The sequence below is a fragment of the Gopherus evgoodei genome, chromosome 2 (genome assembly GCF_007399415.2).
Source record: "Gopherus evgoodei ecotype Sinaloan lineage chromosome 2, rGopEvg1_v1.p, whole genome shotgun sequence".
Taxonomy (NCBI): domain Eukaryota; kingdom Metazoa; phylum Chordata; order Testudines; family Testudinidae; genus Gopherus; species Gopherus evgoodei.
This window is the reverse complement of record NC_044323.1, coordinates 20,872,371-20,896,559: the sequence shown is the minus strand read 5'-3', so window position 1 is coordinate 20,896,559 and position 24,189 is coordinate 20,872,371. Positions and strand designations below refer to the sequence as shown.

At 40.8% G+C, this 24,189-nt stretch overlaps 1 protein-coding gene across 4 annotated transcripts in view; it reads left to right on the top strand.

Moving 5' to 3' along the window:
- ESYT2 (extended synaptotagmin 2) overlaps positions 1 to 24,189 on the top strand; it is a 148,853-nt gene that overhangs the window by 117,413 nt on the left and 7,251 nt on the right. Inside the window, exons 14-20 of one of the 4 annotated variants that reach the window (XM_030550110.1) lie at positions 1,145 to 1,246; positions 5,120 to 5,182; positions 8,599 to 8,673; positions 17,205 to 17,291; positions 18,152 to 18,301; positions 19,507 to 19,895; positions 20,699 to 20,797. In XM_030550110.1, coding sequence (XP_030405970.1) covers positions 1,145 to 1,246; positions 5,120 to 5,182; positions 8,599 to 8,673; positions 17,205 to 17,291; positions 18,152 to 18,301; positions 19,507 to 19,895; positions 20,699 to 20,797 — 965 coding nt within the window. The remainder of the gene's footprint in view (positions 1 to 1,144; positions 1,247 to 5,119; positions 5,183 to 8,598; positions 8,674 to 17,204; positions 17,292 to 18,151; positions 18,302 to 19,506; positions 19,896 to 20,698; positions 20,798 to 24,189) is intronic. The other 3 variants (XM_030550112.1, XM_030550111.1, XM_030550113.1) reach the window with 3 other exon arrangements.

Below are 24,189 nucleotides of genomic sequence, written 5' to 3'. Positions count from 1 at the left end.
GTTATATAAATCAACGGTATGCTTTCCTGCTATGTTCAGTCCTGGATACCCTATCGCAAAAACAATACCACAAAAGTAGAGAGAATTCACAGATGAGTGAAAAAATATTTAGTGATATGGAAAGACTCCATGTAAAGAGAGACTGAAAAGATTGTTGTAGATGCCAATTTAGTCTGCTATAATAAAAATCTTGAAATTTCTAGCAGGAATATTTCTTATATAGGAAGGAGGGAAAGAACAAGAGCGTCTTTCTACTCTGGAACTGCCCAAAGGTGGCAAATTGTCTTCTGTGTGTTCACCCTAATTCTGGTATGAAATAATATTTACAAGACCATACATGAAAGGCGTCCGACACTTCTCAATGTGCACATATTTATCAATGGAATAATTTTGTGTAATTGTTAGTTGGAAACTGAATCTTTTCAGTATTGACGGCTGTTAGTGATGTGGAACAGGAAAAGTTTACTTATGCCATCCTTGATTAGTAGTACATTTCAGATTTAAGGCGTTAGTGTCAGACCCAAATGTTTTTGTTTTTGTAGGTAATTCCAGTCAAAGGCATTTAGTTTTAACAGTGAGGCAGAAGGCTTTCCGTTAACAATATTTTTTTCAATCTCTAGCCATAACTGTCTCTATAAAGAAATGTCGCTTTTGCATTCAGTGATGGCTTGTTAATGGTATTGCCTTCCCATTGTGAATTATAAAGCATTGCATTTGAGGAAAAGGATCTTCAGCTTTTCAAACTCACAAAGATGTGTTCTATCTTACACTGGAAATGGCATAGAAAAGGGCTTGTCGCTCTTCACGTACCTAGTAGTACTTGTCATGTTAAAACATAAATGTGGAATATTCAGGGTAAATCAGGAGAATGTTTGTTTGAAGATCACTGAGGGATCCTCTCATGGTTACTGTACTATACAAGTACAGTGTACTGATATAATTGAAATACCTAGTGCTAAAGAAGTAGGATTACTTGATGAAAAGTTATATAATGTGGAAACATTTACTTATACGTTACATCTTGCAGTTATTCTGGAATCTTTTGACTGTTTTCCTTAACTTTCCTATATAGTAAAGCTGCTTGTGCATTCATTCTGCCACAATCCCATCACTCTCTTTCTCCTTCCATTTCCATCTTCCTAAGAGTATCTACGAGGGAAACTTTGGGTGTGGCTACTTAAAAGAGAGGAGAGCATCGGGACTAGTCTTTTGTGAAAACACTACCTCACTCTATAGAGCACTATTTGTGAGTTCTCTGGTGTTATATATATGTTTATTTTATTTACTTGCCAGAGTGTGGATTAGTTCTACTAAAGCCACTGACTCTATAGTGGAATGACAGAGCATGCAATTTGTTTTGCTGCATGGTTTCAACCAGTGTGCGTTTGTTTTTGTGCTACCTTTTAACTGCATTTTAGAGATTTAAAATTTCATTTATTATTGTAACATATCTGGTAAGTAAATTATGTTCTATGATAAGAAACTCAAGATGTGTAGGTTATTAAATAGTAAGAGCTTTTACTTAGATTGTTAGATTCATGGAGTAATAAAATACATACTGTATCAGCATACGGTGGATGAAATGTTGACTTTTAGTACCAGAGAAATGAAACTATAATAAATTATTACAACTAACCTCCTTTGTCACAGTCTTAAAATGAGATGTAGCAAGATGTATGAGAACTTGCAATCTTCCCTCACCTGGTTGAGGTTTTGATAAGAAGTTCTTCGTAGCTCTTTGTGCTCTCCAAACTCCAAAGTCCCTTGTAAATTTTATTTCACACCATTATGTTCCTTGTTATGCCAATTGCAATTCCTTTTCTCTATTTCAAATAGTCTTTGTTAGCCAGCAATGGCCTCATTTTGAGTCCATCACTTACTAAGGGTATGGCTACACTAGAAAGCTTACAGTAGCACAACTGCACCGATGCAGCTGTGCCACTTTAAGCTCTCTAGTGAAGCCACTCTAAATCAACAGGAGAAAGCTCTCCCACTGACTTACTTAATCCACCCTCAACAAACGGCAGCAGCTGTGTCGGTGGGAGAAGCTCTCCCATTGACATAGCGCTGTCCACATCAGCACTTAGGTTAGTGTAATTTATGTCCCTCAAAGGGGTGGCTTAGTCACACACACATCCCCTGAGCAACATAACTTATACTGACATGAGTGGTAGTATAGACAGAAGTACTTTGTGCTTGTATTGAACACTGTAGGGTTCACTGAAAACTGATGGCTGCCTTTGAATTTGAATAGTCTTGTATTTTGACTAACAATCTTTAAACAGACAAGGTGGGTGAGGTAATATCTTTGAAGAAGACCGAAAGAAGTTGGTCCAATAAAAGAGATTACTCACCAACTGTGTGTCTAATATTCTGGGATGGACACAGCTGTAGCTACACTACACACACTCTTTAAATACACGTACTGCTATAAACAACTAGAGATTGGAAGCGATGTCAGTATTCAGGTTCAGAGTTCCTGAGCCAGAGAGAGCTGAATAAGCCTAGGAGGATGTGCAGATATAAGTGTTGCTGGTTGTCTTTTATTTGATCTAAACCAAACACAATGGTGATGGACCACAAGACAGCTGTTTGCCTGTTCCTTTCAATTAATATCCGTCTGTTTAAGGTTCAAATACCAAATCATATGAACCATATGTAAATATTTACATTTCATCTAATCAAATCTAAAATACAATTAAATATCTAAATTTACAACTAAAAAGGCATGGTATATAGGTGTCCTAAGCATAAAAACATACTATAGTATATTTTCTTGATACTAAAATTTCAAGGTAATTGGTGTTTTCTTCAATAAAAATTATTCTACAACCTTAAAAAAAATGTAAAGGAAATATTAATGCTAAATTTTGGTCAAAAGCTTCTATTTTTATTGCTTCTTTTTAGATTTTAGTGTGTGACTTCACATAGGACATCTCTTCCAGGTATATCTCCCTTTTAGTCACTGGATAAAATCTACAAAAGGAGCTAGGTGATTAACAAGCCTAAATCCCTTTTCAAAAGTGCCTTAGGTGCCCGAGACACTTACAAAAATGTGACTCTGCTTATAAGTAACTTAGTGGTTAATATTTGCAAAAGTGCCCATCATTAGTGTTGATATGCTCTGTCCTCCTTAGCTCAGAGTACTGGGTTGCAAACATGTCTACGAGTTGCACCGAGTTTAATACAACTGTTGCAAGGTCACTATCTTCCATAGATCACCAAAGGATGCTCTCAGAGCTTCAGAAGTTTCTGGAACCCCACTTGAGACCACAGGAAGGATTTATGAGACACGGGAGTAATTAGTCGTCATGTTTCAAGGCGTTAGTTGACCTCCAGCTAGGGTGAGGGAGACTGCACAGTGAGGGTCTGATAGTAGGCAAGTTGCAGCGATTTGGAATGGGTGGATTTCCCCCTATGGGTACTCACATCTTCTTGTCAACTGTTTAAAATGGGCCATCCTCATTATCACTACAAAAATTTTTTTTCTTCTGCTGATAATAGCCCACCTTAATTGATTAGTCTCATTAGAGTTGGTATGGCAACACCCATTTTTTCATGTTCTCTGTGTGTGTATATATATCTTCCTACCGTATTTTCCACTGTATACATCTGATGATGTGGCTTTAGCCCACGAAAGCTTATGCTCAAATAAATTTGTTAGTCTCTAAGGTGCCACAAGTACTGCTCGTTCTTTTTGCTGATACAGACTAACACAGCTACCACTCTGAAATCTATTCATACTGAAACACAAACTTCTAAACTGAATGCCAGGAATACTATAGTACATGCTCTCCTAAGCTAGGATATGGCTAATGACTTCACAACAAGAATATTAAAGAATTTGTTTTTCTTTTTTTCGGAAAGAACTGACACTTAATTTTAGTCAAGAGTGCATTTGAATTTTAGAAAGATTTTCTCTTGGCAAAGTACTGGTAGCATTGCTTCCTGTCTTAAGTGTGGCATTTTTGAAAAGCTGCTAGTGATAATTCCTGGGCTGCCACATACCATAGCTTTTTAAGCAGAACTCCCCATTGCAATCAGTGGGAAATTGTTCTTGAAAATCAATAGAATGATACAAAATCCTGGAAAGCTTTTGTTTCCTTTATTTAAAAACCCTTTACTAAATTCCTAAAATTACCCCCTCCTGAGTTGGTGGCAATGCAAATTTCCCTTAATGTTTTACAGTTTGCATGCATCACTTCAAGGATAATATGACTACTAATGAAGTAAAATCAGAAACCTTTTTTAGTTAATGGAAAATGGTCAGAGGGCTGAATTGTCATTTCTTAAATCTGGTCAGATTTCTATTGCTGATAGATTTGCACATCCTCAGTTCAAACTAGTAAAATATGTTGCCCTCCTAGTAGCATATTGGTCTGTTGGCAAAGAAAAAGAAGACCAAGAAAAGAAGATGAAAATGCTTACGTTTACAATGAACTAAGCCTTACTAATATCTGGAATAATGATACACCTCTACCCCGATATAACGCTGTCCTCCGGAGCCAAAAAATCTTACCGCGTTATAGGTGAAACAGCGTTATATCGAACTTGCTTTGATGCTCTGGAGTGCGCAGCTCCTGCCCCCCCCCCCCCGGAGCACTGCTTTACTGTGTTATATCCGAATTTGCGTTATATTGGGTTGCGTTATATAGGGCTAGAGGTGTATATTTATTTTCCCATAAAAGCATGTTCTCTCACATCTCCATTTGATTTATCTTTCTTCATGTCAGCTTCTGTGTTGTGGTATTTCAGAAAACATACTTTCCCATAATAGGAAATATATAAAAGGGCTTTTAGGAAAAGCAGCACCCCATAATAATCCATTTAGTAAACCTTGGTGCCTTTTTGTATATCAACAGAAATGATACAGGAGAATATAAAAGGATAGAAAGAAAATGAGTGTATTTTAAAAGCAGAATACTTGTAGCAGAAGAGGAGAGAAGAACAAAAAACTTTATTGAGCTATTTTGAAGTAACTTCCGCTTGGTGGTGGTTGCTTCATTGTTTTGGGGGGATTTTTCTTTTGTTTATGTCATGTCATTAATTAATTAACCTAGTGGAATCGCTTCATTGCATGACTTATTAACCCTTCATATGTTCTCTTCTGACTTAAAAGAATAATCCATTAAACTTTAACCCTGATGGCTTGAAGAAGGCTGCTGTTCAGAAAGCCCTAAAGGTAAAACTAATACAGTTTTCCATTTAAGGTCACAAAGTTAATTGAAAGCACACAAATGTCTGCAACATGTCTCTGCCAACAGTGGATGGAATTTCTATTGTCAGCAATGCATTTAGTGCCAGAATATGTAATTCCTAGCACCAAGAAGTAAATGACATGGTCAAGACAAGCGGACTATTTTGGTCTGTGGGAATTTCGGCTCTAAATCAACTAAATGATGCATAGTCGGCTTTAGAATTCTGATTTAAAGTAATACTTCATTAACAAAGCTGACTCCTCACACATGCCAAGTAAGACTTGGTTACTCATTCAGAAATAGGTAATAAACACAATATTTTAGTCCTATTGGGTTTCTAAGATACATTTTCAGTTGGATGTTTTTCCCAGAAGCTGTCAGTTTCCATCCAGGGCTCAGTCCTGCAAGATGTTGAGCACTCTCTTCCCAGCCGAACCCAAGTACTTGCTTGACTCTAAGCATATGAGTATTCTCATTGGAGAATCAAAGCCTTAAGGAGATGTATCAGAAACTGAGTTCCACCTCATTATAAGACTTACATATACAGGTTCTTAAAAACTATGTTCATTGACACCATGATATGAAAAGTAGTCTCTCTATTGTTAATTTCTGAAATCTTTAAGAATCTCTGCTTTAGTGACTGATCTAAAAAATAGAAAACTTTAAATACTAATTTCCTCTATTGAGGAGTTGCATGTCAGTTTTGAATTAATGTTGAATCAATACACTTTAAATATATTCTGAATGTATCCTTGTCTTACATGATCTTTTATTTGTTTCTTACATGAAAGTTAAAAAATAATGCATTTAGAATGTTCTTTTTCTTGATTTGATTTTTATAAATATTCTTTGGGTCATAGAATCATAGAATATCAGGGTTGGAAGGGACCACAGGATGTCATCTAGTCCAACCCCCTGCTCAAAGCAGGACCAATTCCCAACTAAATCATCCCAGCTGGGCTTTCTCAAGCCTGACTGTAAAAATCTCTAAGGAAGGAGATTCCACCACCACCTTAGATAACCCATCCCAGTGCTTCACCACCCTCCTAATGAAAAAGTTTTTCCTAATATCCAACCTAAACCTTCCCCACTGCAACTTGAGACCATTACTCCTTGTTCTGTCATCTGGTACCACTGAGAACAGTCTAGATCCATCCTCTTTGGAACCCCCTTTCAGGTAGTTGAAAGCAGCTATCAAATCCCCCCCTCATTCTTCTCTTCTGCAGACTAAACAATCCCAGTTCCCTCAGCCTCTCCTCATAAATCATGTGCTGCAGCCCCCTAATCATTTTTGTTGCTCTCTGCTGGACTCTTTCCAAATTTTCCACATTCTTCTTGTAGTGTGGGCCCAAAACTGGACACAGTACTCAAGATGAGGCCTCACCAATGTTGAATAGAGGGGAATGATCACGTCCCTCGATCTGCTGGCAATGCCCACACTTATACAGCCCAATATGCCGTTAGCCTTCTTGGCAACAAGGGCACACTGTTGACTCATATCCAGCTTCTCATCCAATGTAACCCCTAGGTCCTTTTCTGCAGAACTGCTGCCTAGCCATTCGGTCCCTAGTCTGTAACAGTGCATGGGATTCTTCCGTCCTAAGTGCAGGACTCTGCACTTGTCCTTGATGAACCCCATCAGATTTATTTTGACCCAATCCTCTAATTTGTCTAGGTCCCTCTGTATCCTATCCCTACCCTCAATAAATACATAAACACACACAGATTATATTATGCCCAGACATATTGCATGTAAAATCCAGAGATTAGATTTAGGGAATAACTTGAGAACAACATGAATATAAGGTGGAAACTGGAAAAACTTCTTGAAATAGCAGTTTGCATGTTTAGATGCTGACATGTCCAGTGAACAGTAAATTCAACCTGCCAAAGGCATATATTATGGAGGCAAGTGGGTGGGTGGGTGCACAGGCATGCACACAGAATCATTTATTTCATTAGGACTAAAATGATTACGTAAAGCCACTGGGTAGTCAGTATTAGGTATAGGAATTTTTGCTAATGCCTCTATTGTTATTTACATCTTTATACAAAGAAAAGATATTTTTAGGCAACATTGTGTGAAACAAAAAAAAATCAAAATGAATCTTCCTTATTTAAGTCTGCATAAAGCATTCTTTAACTATGTTGATGGATTTTAATCTTATTTTCATTGTATTCCCTGAACACTTACAGCTATTTTGGGTGGGACTAAATATTTAAAGTTTAAAAACAGAAATTGAGCATTTGTCCATGAAAGGAATACTACTTTAACATTGTGCTTTAAAGGAAATTCTGACAATAAGCAAAATGTATCTGATAAGAATCAGGTCATATTATAGGAAATATCAGCTGTAGAAGATTAATATGAGACATGAACTGATTCTTAATACTTAAGTTCAAAACAAGAGTAGTGATTCAATCATAAAGTACATTCTTGTGACCTTACAAGTTTTAAGTAGGGCTTAGCTGACTTTTCTGTTTAATTTATGTCTAATCTTATTAATCTTTTTTGGGTAAAATCTAAAATAAATTAACCTTGTACACTGTTTTCTTAAATTGCATTAACAACTTCTTGAGATGATTAATGTTTATGTCTAACTTTTCTCTCTTGCTTAAATTTTTATTTGATAAGGCAATCTAAAATGTGTTATGGAAATACATGGTTAGAAATATTTCTATTTTATATAGTTTGATTCTGAATTAACGTTTATTTTTACAGTTTGATCTAATGCTATGCAGCTATGAGCTAGGCTCCGATATGGGAGTTGGTTGATTCTCTAATAAAGAGTATTTGGTAAACTGTAGAAATACCTATCAGGTACATTACAGTGCATCTTCATTCTTCCCACCCAAAAAGAAGAAATGTTGATGATCTGGTATTAAATCCAGTTTAATTATACTATAGCATTGTACATAAAGTAAGCTTCCTGAGTTGGCACTTTCTCCATATCTTCCATCGGCTTGCTAACTGCAACATTTATTTTGCTGTTCTGATGACGCTCTGTCAGTTGTAATGCTCATTACAAGGTTGGGAGGTTGCACTTTTTCAGACAGTTTCGTGCAAAGGGTAGCAAGAGAACAGTTGGAACTCTGAAACTCCAACTTGTTTGTAGCACTGTTCTTAAACTAGTCCACTATGGATGAGTGAGTCTGTATCATTGCTGTATGTTAAGCAGCTAAGAAGCCACTAACCATGTAAATGTGTGCATATCATGCTTTCTGTTAAATACCGAGGATAGTAAAAATGCATGTAGCAGAGTGAATACAATTTTGATATTTAAAAAAACAGACTGAGTTCAGAGGCTTAGGGGTATTAAATCCTGGAGTGAAATTGAAGTAGAGGGAAATGTAATAGCATATTCTAAAGATTAAGTTTATGCTTTCTCCTCTTTATCAGTCAGGAAAGAAGATAAACAGCAACCCCAACCCTCTAGTCTTATTGTCAGTTGGACACAAAGCACAGGAAAGTAAGGTAAGCTACTGTTCTCAACGCTTAGCTCTTTCAGAGACATTTGGGTCTTTAACTATATGTGCTTGGCAGTGGACCACCAAGCCTTTAGCCCCTAGTGCAAATTGTAACCAAAAGTCAATTTAAGTCTTATCTGTCTGAAACGAGCTGGTGGACTCAGTTGGATAACTGGACATTGGACTAACCAAAAACCACCCCCACAATTGGCACTAATTAGCATTCTGACTCGCATTCTCAGCAGAGAGGCCAGAGACTCAATGAGCATGAACATAGGTTATAAACTCTTTGTGGCAGAGATTGCCTTTTTGGTCTGTGTTTGTACAGTACCTAATATAGTGGAGTCCTCAGCCATGACTAGGGCTCCTCAGCACTGTGGTAATATAAATAAATTATGATCCTCAGAACTACCTGTTCTTTTTCGAGTGATGTCCCTGTGGGTGCTCCACTTCAGGTGTTGGTGCGTCCCTGCGCTGTTGATTGGAGAATTTCAGCAGCAGTGCCATCTGGGTCAAGTATTCACTGTTCCTGTCTCATGGCACCTCATCAAGCACACACAAACTGAGCCCCTCAGTTCCTTCTCAGCTGTCGGCCAGAGACGGAGCTCCCAGCCATATCACAACATTAGCTTGTTTTAGTGTTAAAATAGTTAAGTCAGTTACTTGCCTTCTTTCTTATCTTCTGCTTTAGTTTAAAAAAATATTTTTATTTTCCACAAACTGTTTTAGTGTCTGTACCTGGAATGAACCATTATTTTTTCAGTTATGCCTTGTTTACCAGGATTTTAGCGCTGCCTGTCATGCCGGGATGCCATGCTCATGTCAGATGGATACTTCTGCTGCTTCCGCTACTTGGATGAGTCGCACATTCCTCAGAAATGCTCTCACTATAGCAACCTGAAGGCTCAAGCTAGGAGGGACAGGGAAATGTGCCTCAAAATCATCTTTATGGAGTCATCATCTTTGCACCTGGCCTCCGACCCTTTGCAGGAGACCCCCTCTGCACAAAAATCCCTAGAGACCTCACTTTCTGCTCAGAGGAAGACTCACTCCTCCAAAAAATCAATGAGGAAAGAAGCAGCAACTTCTCAGAGAGAGCCAATCAAAAACAAAGCGGTCTCCAGCCAGATTGCTCTCCTCGATACTGAATGCACCACAGCTAAATACCTATGAGGCAACGGGATCCTCCAGAACCACCTGCACCGTGGCCTCTGCCAATCCCCAGCACCCAGGCACAGAGATGAGAGGCAGGAGTACGCCTACAGCCTCCATAGCAGCACCAGCAACACCGCTTAAGGAGACGAAACTGCCAACACAGGCTATGCCACCATCACATGCCCCATGAGCTTCATCGGCACCAACCAACTCTTCAATAGTGATGCCAGCAGCACCAATCCAATTGCCACCAAAACCATCAGCACCATCGACTGCACTGCTGAATCCATCAGCATCAACCACTTTGGCGCCGAAACCACCAGTACTGCATCACCTTCTCCATCATAAGGAGATATTAGTATTATCCATGCCAGCATCACCACTTTTTAGCACCAACAGCTCTCTGGTGCGCACAATACCAGAATAGCCTATATCACCAATAGCACCTCCATTCTATAGTGAACAGGAAGACAATGAGGAAGAGGGTGTTCTTTTTCTTCACAACATTCCTCACAACTGACAAATGCCAACCTATGGACCTCTAAGAGTGAGGCCTCAATATACACCCATGGATGCCCAACTATGCTATTCTCCATGCAGTGGCGTGGGACCCCTGGGCCACCTATAGAAAGCATTGCAGCAGGCTCCCCCTCCCAGTACCTATGAACTGAGGCCATGAAACTGTGGAATTGGTGCATTCAACACAATATTAGCATCTCAGCCTCCTACCTTCCAGGCTGTCAGAACACTACAGCGGGCATATTGAGCAGAGAATTCTCGCGCAATCATGAATAGGAACTGAACGAAGTAGTCCTCCAAAACATATTTCAACTTTGGGGCCACCCATCCATCAACCTCTTTGTGACATTACAAAATTTCAAATGCCCTCAATTCTGCTCGAGACCCTGCCTGGGACCCCGATCACTAGGGGATGTCTTTCTCCTCAAATGGGAAGCACCACTTCTTTACATGTTTCCACTGATACGACTTCTATCAAGTGTGATGCACAAAATATGTACCAACAAAGCGAATGTCATACTGATATCCCCAACGTGACCAAGACAGACTTGGTACTCTTACCTGCTGCAGATGGCGGTATGTGCATCATGCACTCTACCACTCTAGACAGACCTCCTCTCACAGAACGCTAGAGAGACTTCAGCTGACGGCAAGGCTCCTACATGGTTTGATCATGATGAATTAGCCTGCTCAGAATAGGTTAAGCACATGTTACTAAACAGTAGGAGGACAACCACATGCAAGACTTACCTTCAGAAGTGGAAGAGATTCTCCATATGGTGTCAGGGCAAACATGTTACTGCAATTTCCGCATCTCTCCCCTTGATATTGGATTATATCATGGAGCTAAAAAATTCAGGGTTATCTATTAGCTCAATCAAAGTACATCTTGCAGCATCATGAGATCACTATTTGTGCATCCAATCACCAAAAGCTTCCTTATGGGCATTCAGAATGTTTACCCTGAAGTATGTGCACCCACGCCATCTTGGAACTTGACTCTGATATTGTGATGCCTCACCAGGTCTCCATTTGAACCCTTACCAACGTGTTCACTGACACACCTATTAATGAACGTAGCATTCTTAGTCACCATTACATCGGCCTGTTATATTGCTGAGATAGGGGCTCTCGTGGCATGTCCGCCATATACCATAGTCAATAAGGACATGGCCACCTTGAGACCACATCCAAAATATCATCCTCCTTCCACATAAACAGCCAATCCATCTCTCTGCTTTCTTTCCCAAACGTCACGAGAGTGCAGAAGATGCTCTACTACATACTCTAGATGTCAGACGCGCACTAGCGTTCTACCTTGACAGAACTAAGCCTTTCAGAAAATCTCCAACGCTATTCCTTTCCACCATAGAATGTTCTAAAGGATCTGCCACAAAAGCTATCAAAATGGATCTCTGGGTGCATTCACCTCTGTTACCAGCAAAACAACTTACAACTCCTGTTGAGGATCAGAACTCATTCTACCAGATCTATAGCAACCTCGGTAGCCTTTTTGAACTATGTACCACTCATAGACATATGTAGATCTGCCACCTGGGCCTCTGAACATATGTTCATAAAACACTACACAATCGCCCAGAGCACGGGCTCAGATACGCTTCTAGGTCTAACAGTGCTCTCTTCAATCATTCAGACAGCAACTCTGAAGCCCATTCTATTCAATGTGAGGCACTGCTCTACAGTCCTCTGAAGTGGAGCACCCATAGGGATATCACTTGGAAAAGAAGAGAAGGTTACTCACCCTGTGCAGTAACTGAGGTTCTTGGAGATGTGTGTTCCTGTGGGTGCTCCAAAACCCACCCTCCTCCCCTCTACTTCGGAGTTCAATTTATAGACTCTCTGGTAGAGAATGAACTGTGAGGGGTCCGGTTGTGCATGACGGATGAGGTGTCAAAAATGCCGCAAGAAGAGGACGGCACATGTGCGACCCAGAAGGGCACTGCTGTTGAAATTCTCCAGTCAATGGTGCAGGGACGCACCAACACCTGAACTGGAGCACACACAGGGTCACACATCTCAAAGAACTTCAGTTACTGCACAGAGTGAGTAACCTTCTCTTCTCACTAACAGTGTTCTCTCTAGGTTGGGCTTAGATCACATTGGTAGAACTAAGTACAGAAGCTTGCTTGCAAAGACCTGTAAATAAATAGGACTTAAATCTCCGGAACTGGGGAACTGAGTTACTGCAGAGAATTCCTTCTTGGGTGCTGGCTGGTGACTCTTGCCCACATGCTCAGGGTTTAGCTGATCGCCATATTTGGGGTCGGGAAGGAATTTTCCTCCAGGGCGGATTGGCAGGGGCCCTGGAGGATTTTCGCCTTCCCCTGCAGCGTGGGGCACGGGTCGCTTGCTGGTGGTTTCTCTGCAGCTTGAGGTCTTCAGACCAATTTTGAAGATTTCAATAACTCGATCCTGGGATAGGGGTTGTTATAAAATTGGATGGGTGAGGTTCTGTGGCCTGCCTTGTGCAGGAGGTCAGACTAGATGATCAGATTGGTCCCTTCTGGTCTATGACTCTATGAGTCTAAATATTGATCAAGTACTACAGATTTTTAAAATGAAAACAAATAAATTAATGACAAATATTAGCAACACAGCAGTGAGATAAATACAAGGAACTAACTATTTTTAAGCAAAAGATGCAGTGATCCAAACTGGAGATCACATTACCAGTGGTGGTTGACTTTTTATATCTGTGTTCACATATCTTATTGAAAATTTTATCAGAAGACCAACAGCATGTTGTACATGCAACATTCATATAGATATTGATTTGAGAACTGGAAGAGAATATTAACAAATATTTTGGGGTAAATTGTTAACCTGAACTCCACATAACAGCCCTTTTTAATGTCAGCCTTTCCAAAATGCTGCTTTCTGGAAATGACATGGCAGTTTTCACCAGTCACTGGAAGTAGTGAGATTCAGTTTTGTTGTGTCATCCAGTCTTGGTGCACCCACTGACACTGAGGAAGACTGGGAAAGAACAATCACTAGTTTGAAGATAAGCTGGAACCTTATGGTAAAGTTACTTTGTTCACAGACGAACACCATCTTGGGTGGAGGTTCATCAGTTGGAATTACACTTTGCACAATATAGTGCATTGAACTGTCCATCCATGTAACTTATAAAAGAAGTAGAGCTTCTGATTTTAGGTTTTAACTGATATACATGGATAAAACATCCAAATAAATAAATAAATAAATAAATAAAAATCAACGTTCATTCAAAAAATACTAGAAATGTTAATTGTATCTAAGGGCTTGTCTATACTGAACAGTAATGTAAACTTCAGGGGTGAGATTTCTAAAATGCACTAATGTGTTGCTCATTAATTGGTCTTTGTACACCCTGCTGATGCGCACTAAAGCTTCTTCTTTGAGTGCTTGCTCATATCGATTCCAATTAGATGTGCGCACGTTGTGTGCACGATCGTCAGAAGATTTTTACCCTAGCAACACTCGGTGGATCGGCTGAGGCCTGCAGTGGCGTGCTTATGGTGCCCGATATATGCCCCTGCCGGCCCAGTGCCTCCTCAATTCCTTCTTACTGCCCATGACGGTCGTTGGAACTGTGGAGTGCAGCTAGCTTTTCTCCATTCTCCCTAGCATTCGTTTTTTGTACTTGTTAATAGTTTTCATTAGTAATAAGTAGTTGTTAATAGTTGTGAATAGTTGTTTAATAGTTGTGGTAGTTAGTTTAGATTAGTTTCTTGCCGAGAGGAAGCGGGTTCCGCCACACCTTCCCGGCCTGGTGCCCAGGCCCATGCCGGGGTCTCCGGGTTTCAAACCCAGCTCGGCTTGCCTGAGGCCGATGCCAACAGGAGACCCCCATGACTCCTGCCTAAGGTGTCTGGGGGAATCCCACCAAGCAGACAAGTGTCGTATTTGCAAAAGCTTCAAGCCCAGGACCAGAAAGGAGAGGGACTCTAGATTGAAGCAGCTCCTTATGGATGCGGCATTTAGCTCGGTCCCTTCCACTTCGCGGGACCCAGCACCGTCATCGCTGGTGCAGAGTGCCCCTGCAGCACCGACTGGTCCAGCACCACATTCGGACTTGTCGAAAGACATGCACCATACCTCCACAGTGCCTCTGCCACCACGGCACCGATCAGAATCCGTTTTCATTAGATGGGTCAGAATCAGGGCCCCCCCAAACCACCGGCAGGGCCCAAGCAAAACTTTTGAAGGTGCGCCTGAGGACAGAGCACCGGTCTCCCTTCAGAATCCCTTCCCGCCCTTCTCCAACTGGCTTTCCTATTTCCTCCCTGCGTCGTCCCACATAACATCAGACCACTGGGTCCTATGCATGGTGGAAAGCGGATACCGATTCCAATTTGTTTTGCCCCCGCCCTTCCCACCCTCTCTCTCCGTCCATCTTCAGGGACCCCTCTCATGAGCAACTCCTTCTACAGGAAGTGCAGTCGCTCCTGGCTATTGGGGTGATAGAAAAGGTTCCAAGAGAACTGTGGGGCAAAGGGTTTTATACCCATTACTTCCTAATCCCCAAAGCAAAAGTGGGGCTAAGGCCCATTCTGGACCTGCGCGGACTCAACAAATACATGAAGGACACATACTTCCACATAGCGATTTACCCACCCTACAGGCATTTCCTCCGCATGTGGTCAACCAACAGCACTTCCAATTCACCGTCCTTCCTTTTGGCCTCTCCACGGCCCCTACAGTGTTTACAAAGTGCATGGCTGTTGTAGAATCCTCACCTGTGCTATGCCTTTCCTCCATTCCCGCTAGTCCACAGGGTCCTGCTCAAAATCCTCAGTGACAGAGCCTGGCTGATTTTGATTGCCCCGGCGTGGCCCAGGCAGCACTGGTATACCACTCTCCGTGAGCTGTCAGTGGACACTCCGATTCCACACCCACTGTGGCCAGACCTCATCACTCAAGATCACAGACACCTCCGTCATCCTGACCTGCAATCTCTCCACCTCATAGCATGGATGCTGCATGGCTAAACCAATCTGAGCTGTGCTTCTCTCACTTGGTTCAGCAGGTACTTTTGGGTAGCAGAAAGCCCTCTACCAGATCCACATACTTAGCCAAGTGGAAATGTTTTTCTTACTGGTGCGCCTGGAATCATAAGACTCCCCCACGGGCTGCAGTTCCTCTCAATTTGGACTACCTCTTGTCCTTAAAACAGCAGGGCTTGGCCATATCATCCGTTAGAGTGCACCTGGCAACTATTTCAGCGTTCCGCCCGGGTGAGGATGGACGTTCTATCTTCTCCAATCCTATGGTCACTAGATTTCTCAGGGGATTGGAGCACCTGTTCCCACAAATTAGACAGCCAGCTCCTTAACCTGATCCTCTCCAGGCTCATGGGTGCTCCCTTTGAGCCAATGCCAACCTGCTCACTCCTGTACCTTTCCTGGAAGACGGCCTTCCTCGTAGCTATAACCTCGGCGAGACCTGTATCGGAGCTTAGAGCTCTCACTTCGGAACCACCATATATGGTGTTTCATAAGGACAAGGTACAGCTGCGACCACAGCCCACCTTCCTTCCTAAGGTGGTGTCTGCCTTCTATGTCATCCAAGACATCGTCCTTTCAGTCTTTTAGCCAAAGCCACACGCTTCTCGACAAGAGCAATAGCTGCACTCCCTAGATGTTCGCAGGGCCCTCGCCTTTTACATCAAGCTTACGAAGCCCTTTAGAAAGACGACTCAGCTGTTCGTAGCTGTGGCAGACCGGATGCAAGGCCTCCCGGTCTCCACCCAGCGCATCTCATCCTGGATTACATCATGTATCCATGCATGCTGTGACTTACTGGTGTGCCAGCTACACACCTGACCACCCACTCCACTCGGGCTTAAGGTTCGTCCTACATCTTTCTGGCTCATGTGCCCATACAGGAGATATGTAGGGCAGCAACTTGGTCATCCATGCACACCTTCACTTCCCACTATGCATTAGTGCAGCAGTCCAGAGATAATGCAGCATTTGGTTCAGCGGTTCTCCACTTAGCAACATCTCACTCCGACCCCTCCGCCTAGGTAAGGCTTGGGAGTCACCTAATTGGAATCGATATGAGCAAGCACTTGAAGAAGAAAAGATGGTTACTTACCTTTGTAACTAGTGTTCTTCGAAATGTGTTGCTCATATCCATTCCAAACCCGCCCTCCTTCCCCTCTGTCGGAGTAGCCGGCAAGAAGGAACTGAGGGGGCACTGGGTCAGCAGGGGCATTATTGGGCACCATAAGTGCGCCACTCTAGGGGGTGCCTCAGTCGACCCAACAAGTGTTGCCAGGGTAAAAATCTTCTGACGATCGTGCACGTGGCACACGCACACCTAATTGGAATGGATATGAGCAACACATCTCGAAGAACGATAGTTACAAAGGTAATTAACTGTCTTTTCCCTAGTGCACTTTAATGTTGTTTGAAACAGAACTACGTTAAAGTGCACTAGGAACATTATAAAGAGATTAGTCATTACAGTATGTACTATTCTAATGAGTAATATTTATACATAATTTACATAATTATACATAAGTTTTTACATAACTCAATACAGCATATACAAAGTATATAGAGGCCTCAACATCCTCCACCCTGATTTTTGGATACCTACCTAAAACAAAAAATAATTTAAAAAAATTTAGTAAACCCCAAAAAACAGAAGCCCTAAGAATAAGTTTTTTATTAAATAGACTATATGCACATATACTGAACTATATGTGCTTTGAGCTAACCCCATTTGCCACCTTTATAGGTAGATCAAGTTTGGAACATGATTGTTGTATAAACAGAGGACATCTTCAATACCAGCTTTGTTTGAGAGAAATGCTATACATGTAACGCGTTTTGTTTTTTTTTCCTCCTTCAGATTCGATACAAGACCAATGAACCTGTATGGGAGGAACACTTCACTTTCTTCATTCATAATCCCAAACGGCAGGAACTTGAAGTTGAGGTGTGGTATCTCTTTGTCCTCATGTATTCTTTTTTGCTGGAGCATTGCAGATTAGCAGCCATAGTTCACAAGCTCGTAATGAGCCAGACATCATGGAGATATTGTAACAAGCACTACAATTTATATTTAACAATCTTTAAGAATCATGAAGATGACCTTTTGTGAGAGCTTGCTTGTTAAAGGGAGAAAAAATAATTATAACTAAACTCCCCACCCTAACTATATACCAAATATGTCGTCTCACATTTTAAATGTACTAAATTAATCATCCTGTGATGGTTGCTTGAGTCATAACAAACAGCTCTTTCAATAACCCACTAATTTACAGAAGCAACATTATTCTGTTTATCATGCCCAGTTCCTTCATGTTGCTCTCTCCCTGAGATCTTCCCTACTTTGTCCAACTATTACGCCCCTTCACGCTTTTGAGGCCTCATATGGACAGTTGAAGGGATATAGAGAAGTTGGGTAATGTTGAGTTAATGCTGTTCCTTAACTATTGAGTTCACTTTTGTCTGATATAGTTGACTGTCAGCAAACTCTAGTTTATAGATTTAGTCTTTAACCCAACTGGACACAACTATTATCACTGGTCTTCTTTCTTATTTGCATCAGTGCTCAGGCTAGACTGTTTTCTTTCTAATGAAGGTAAAGATGAGAGTGAATGGATATTGAACACACAAGGTTCTTTGATATTTCCTGCCCTAGTCATGCACCTATAAATATAAGACCAACCAAATCTGTGTTAAGGGCAAACTATATCTGAACATGATGAAAACTTGTCATTAAAATTATAACTTTCTTTTCTTTTTCTGGATGTTTTCATAAAGCTGAGCATGTTGTCTTCTGTATTACTCTAGGTCAAGGATGAACAACATCAGTGTTCTCTGGGAAATTTCAAGCTTCCTCTGAGCCAACTGCTGGCACGTGAAGATCTAACTATGCATCAGCGGTTCCAGCTTAGCAATTCTGGTCCAAACAGCACCATAAATATGAAGATGGCACTCAGGGTATTATAAGGGTCTTTTTTAATTCATCTATATAATAAGATTGCAGGACTTTCTGTGAGTCTGTCTGAAACCTAGAATGTCTGAGTCAGTGTGAAGTGATGGAAACAACTACAAGCATGGTCAAGAGCTGCTTTTGTTTCACATATCATGGGATTGAATCATCACTGGGATTTGCAGTCTATAATAGCCCAATTTTTAAAGTTCTCAGCCATTTTCAGCTTTTTACATTTTATGTATGGCAGCACTAGTTTTTACCTAGTATATGTTTGAGTTGAGGTAGCATGTTTCAGACTTCTTGTAGCCTGTATTTTCTGGCTTTAAAGGAAGGACAACATATTGTACTGTGTGCTGATTTCAGTTGTGGAAGGGTAGAGATTAACATTGTTGATGAAGTAGACTGAGAATTACAAAAAGTGTATTCTGTAACATTAGTCCAGTGCTAAATTGTCCTCAGCTTGTCAATAGCATAGAAAAATGACTTCAAAATAAAGCTGCAAACAGCTGGATAGATGCACTTTGTGCTGGATATTGGTGATCTCCCTGTTTTGAGGCCTACTGTTACTGCATAAGTAACAGTAGACTGCAATACATTCAAATCCATCTTTGTTTTGGGCTTTTAATTTGGGTGTATTTTAATTTATACAGCTTGTATCCCCCAAATACTTTGCAGAGTTAAATATAAAAAAATTGGGGATAAACTAGACTATTCTGATGCAAATATACTGTACATCGATGAATAAATGAAATTCTGTCTAAAGAGAGTGAAATTAAGGGATATGGACAAGAAGAAGGAAAAAAATCTGATGTAAGATGAGATTTCAAAAGAGATGAGGCAGAAACCTACTTGAAGGCTTTCCAGATGGCAAGAGCTGCAGAGTAGACAATTCTTTCACTAATAATGGCCATATTGTGGGAAGGAATAATGAGGATGAAAATGCCAGATGAGTAGGGAAAATAGTGATGTTGAGTAGTTTTAATAGTTCACTAATTTTAATATGCAATTTCCATACAGAGAACCAGGTGTTGTGCTTTGCAGTGTGGAAGTATTTACTTTACAGCAAGTATGAATAAAAGTTAGGATAATGCTAAATGAAGGCACAAAAATATGCCAAAAATGTTATCGTACCAAAAAGCTGGTAGAAATAGATATGTATTTTTGTTTTCTGTATTATCATGTAGACCACTAATGTTTTTACTGCCTGTAGGTACTGTCTCTTGAAAAGCCAGAGAGGTCTCCAGATCATCAACACTCAGCCCAAGTAAAGAGGCCCTCTGTTTCCAAAGACTCAAGAAAAGGTTCTTTTAAGCCTCAGGTCCCTGTTTCACCACCAGCTGATTCACATAAACCTGTCCCAGCTTCCCCAGTGATCGACAGTGATAAAAAGACTGATATAGCGGAAAAAAATCATCCTCCTAATGCCAGTCCCCAGTGGCCAGCAGATCTTAGCCGAAGCTCCTCCAGTCTCCTTGCCTCCAACGTCACCTATTCTCCCAGCCACCTCTCAGTCAAAGAACCAACTCCAAGTATCGCCTCAGACATATCGCTGCCCATTGCCACACAGGAGCTACGTCAGAGACTGCGACAACTTGAAAAGTAGAGTGTTAAATACTTGTTCGTTGCAATACACTTAAGTTGCTCTAGTAAAGCACTGTCAGTACCACTATCAAAAGGGAAGAGCCTACTCATTTGGATTTTTCTAATTGGCAGGACTGCAGTCAGCTTGGTGTTTGAAAATCAGTCTCTGAGCTTTCTGCTTAATGCCTCAGAAAGAAAGATTCCGCAATCAGAATTTTGTTGTCAAATTTGTTAATGCACAGGGTAGAATAAATTCCAGCTTATGCTCTGTAGCAATATTGGCTGTGCAAAGAGGAATGAAATCGTTATTTTTATCAATAAAGTAAGCAAGTATGCAAATGAGCAGACCCACAGTAAGGAAATAAGAAGGTACCATTTTTACATTTAGCTTTCAAACCATAACCACACTTTAAAGAAATGCACATATAATATTGGATCATTATGGACTAGTGAATTGCAGCCCACTTTTCCATAGGATCCTACTAATATTAATGTAACAAAGTCAGTTAGTTATGTTGAGTCTGGTCTTTGAGTAGGTGAAAGGCAGGGTTGACTGCTAAAGGACTTAATGTGAAATCTAGGAGGTTTAATAACCACTCTGTTTCTATTAGATTAATAAGGATTGCTGCAGATAGTCCTCAGTGCTGTTTACATTTCCTTTTATTCTTCTTCTGCTGTATTTGGAGCTCTCAAAGGACCTTCATGCTTCTCATTAAAGATAGTGTAGAGGACCACAGCAGCCATTCTACTCCGCATATAATTCAACTGATCTGTTCTTTTATATGCCATTTATATATCATGTAATGTATTTCTTTTCACAGTGGAACAACTCTGGGACAGTCTCCATTAGGCCAAATTCAGTTGACAATTCGTCAGAGCTCACAAAGAAACAAACTTATTGTGGTGGTGCATTCTTGCAGGTAAACACAGCATATCAAACTAACTGTATGTTTTTGCATGACGCTAGGCATACCTACCAATGTCCAGTCTCTTCCTCCATCCTCTTGGACTGGTCTGGTTGGCTGGAGCTCTTTTAAGGCCATGTGTTAGAGTACGATAATATGTAAATGCCAAAATCATATACTGTTGTATTCATCAGTGGTAGACAGACTAAATCACAAAATCGCCACTACTGCCATTGTTGATAGTTCTCAACAGTGACATCTAGATTATATCAGCAGGAACCTAAAGCCACATGTAAGAGCGGCTGTCACTCGTGCGAAGATATTCAAAACCCCAGTGCAATTTGGGGAGGCAGCATTGTCTAGTGGATAGAGGTGTGGACCGAGAGTCAAGGCATGGGCTGTGTTCCCTGCACTCATTTGGTCTGTGACCTTGGGCAAGTTACTTCACCTCTCTGTGCCCCCTTTTCCCTTCCCATCCTGTCTGTCTTATCTGTTCAGACTGTAATGTAAACTATATGCAGCAGGGACTGTTGTGATAATTGAGCTGAACTATGAGAAGTGAATGTAAGTTCATAATAATGTCACAAAAAGAACAGGAGTACTTGTGGCACCTTAGAGACTAACACATTTATTAATATATATGTATATATTTATAAATATAAATTTATTTATTTATTAGTCTCTAAGGTGCCACAAGTACTCCTGTTCTTTTTGTGGATACAGACTAACACGGCTGCTTCTTTGAAACGTGACTATTGTCACAGTAACCTGTAACAGCAAATGTTGGTGGGAGAAGGTGCAAAAAAGCAAGACAGAGGCTCAGCTAGTCCAAACAAAGATGCTGCTGCTATCATTTAAGGATTGTATTAAAAGCATGCTTGGTAGACAAGAGAATTGTGGAACCAGAAATCAGTGAACCAGAGTTTGTGTTGAAAACGAGGCCTAATTGGGGGACAAAATAATGTGGGGATGGTCTATTCCACCCAGCATTCCCTTTTGGGGTTCTTAAAGAAAGTAGGAGAGAAATGGCTACTGAAGTGAGCCTCACCATCTCCCCAACTTCTCTGATGGCCCCAGATCACCTTCCTAATCCTGAGAAATGTCCTGACCAAGCCAGGCCAGAGAGAGGGACCCAGATGAAATTGCCATTTCCACCAGCTTCCGCTAAATCCCCATCACCACCTGGGATATGAAACTTTGTTGTTTCCTCTCCTGCTCCATGTGTCCTTTTCCTTTCCTACTTTATTTTGCCTCTTTAAACTTAATTTTCCCAATACGAATTTCTCCCTACTGTTACTCTCACCTTCTTCTCAACTGTCTGTAAACTCTCTTACCACTTCAAAAATTATTTTTCCTCCCTTGGTATCCTGCTGTTAATTGATTTATCTCGTTAGACTGACCTCATACTTGGTAAAGCAACCTCCATCCTTTCATGTATTTATACCTGCTCCTGTATTTTTCACTTCATGCATCTGATGAAGTGGGTTCTAGCCCACAAAAGCTTATGCCCAAATAAATGTGTTAGTCTCTAAGGTGCCACGAGGACTACTCGTTGTTTTTGCTGATACAGACTAATACAGCTACCATTCTGAAACATCTCTCTCTCTTGTTTCCTTCTGTCTAATGAGAGTCTAGCTTAGCCGGCCAAGAATACATATTTTGCAACACTGCTCTAAGCTTGTGACTAGAGAATCAGCTAAAAGCAATGCCCTAAGCAGTCCGATGCTTGTACAAGTTTGGCAGGTCTCAGAGTAGCTGACAAGACCATCTGTTGTGCCTGTGTTTTTCCAGAAGTGAGATTGCAAGTGCGAGTCAGCATCAGAGACAGAAGCTGAATTTTCTATCTTTGCTATTCTTTTTTCTCACTGTTTGTCTTGTCATCTTAGACAATGCAATTGGACTTTAAAAACAATGTCAACAGCAGCACTATCCCTGCTCAACTAACTTCTTCTCTTTTCCTCAAAAGAATCATTATTACCGTCTTTGATACCATCTAAAAGACTGTCAAACAAGGGGAAGTTTTTTCTAAAAATTATCTTCCACTAAAGGGAAAGGGAATGTTGTTAAAATGAAAACCTTATTTAATACTTTCATCTCAAACACTTGAACTGTTTTTCCTTAATTTTAAAATGCTACAAGGATATTAATGCTGTGATTGCCATGGTACTAAGCAGGCTGAGGTCTCTGTATCCCAAATGCCAACCCTTGTTTAATACTGTTTAATGTTGGACGGTAACTGGGACATGTGTAATACTTTTAGACCACATGTTCTATCCAAATTAATACAATGGGACTATCTTTTACTAGGTGTTAATATAGCACCTATCACAACAGGGCTCTGATCTCAATTGGTGCCTCTGAGTACTACTGCATTACAATTAATAGTACCTACTAATTAGCAATTATTGCTAGTGTAACAACATCCGACATTGCAGAAATATAATGCTGGTGGTAAACAGCTTAAAAAAGTTGAGTATTGTCTTCACACTTACTTGTGAGAAAACTTAATGTATTTCAAAAGGCTTATTTCCACTTGACTTGGTATTCAAAGCACAGCAGTTTTTCATATATTAAACATCATAGATACACGTATAGGACATGAAATAAATGATTTGAATCTTCTAAATTACAATGACGATTTTATAGAAGTTAGAAAGGAGAAAAATTGCTGTTAAATAAGGCTGTGATTTTGTCACGGAGGTTGCAGAAGTCCTGGAATCCATGACTTGCAGAGACCTGTGTGACTTCAGCCCACAGTGGCTGGGAGCTGCGGCATCCCCCCACCGCCTGCAGCGGCTGGGAGCTTGGGTGCCCCACAGCTTCCAGCCACAGTAGTTGTGGGGGGGGGGACCCTGCACTCCAAGCCGGGGCAGGCAGTGTGGTGACCTTGCAGCTCCCCATTTTGTCACACACATTTTTAGTAAAAGTGACAGACAGATCATGGTTTTCCATGAATTTTTCTTTATTGCCTGTGACCTCTCCGTGACTCTTACTATAAATATGCATGACAAAATCTTAGCCTTACTGTTAAGCTATGTAGTCAATCTCACCTGGAATGCAGGATTTTTCCCTAGAGTATATTTTGTTACTTTTTTGTCTAACCTAGTTTGAAATCTTGCCGGCACTTGGGCTTTCTCCACTTATTTTAGGAGACTTTCTCACAGTGTAAAGTATTCAATTGTTAGGAATTTTTTCCAGTTATTGTTTTGTTCAATTCATCACATCATTCCCAGGTGTGTATCACAGTTGGTTCTCCCTAAACAATTCTTCTCCCTCTGCAATGTCTATATAACTCAAATATTTGTAGTTCACTTCATGTAGTTCACTTCACTTAGGCCTGGGCTACACTATCGGGAGGGTTCGAACTAAGATACTTTGTATTCGCGTAGCTGAAATTGTGTATCTTA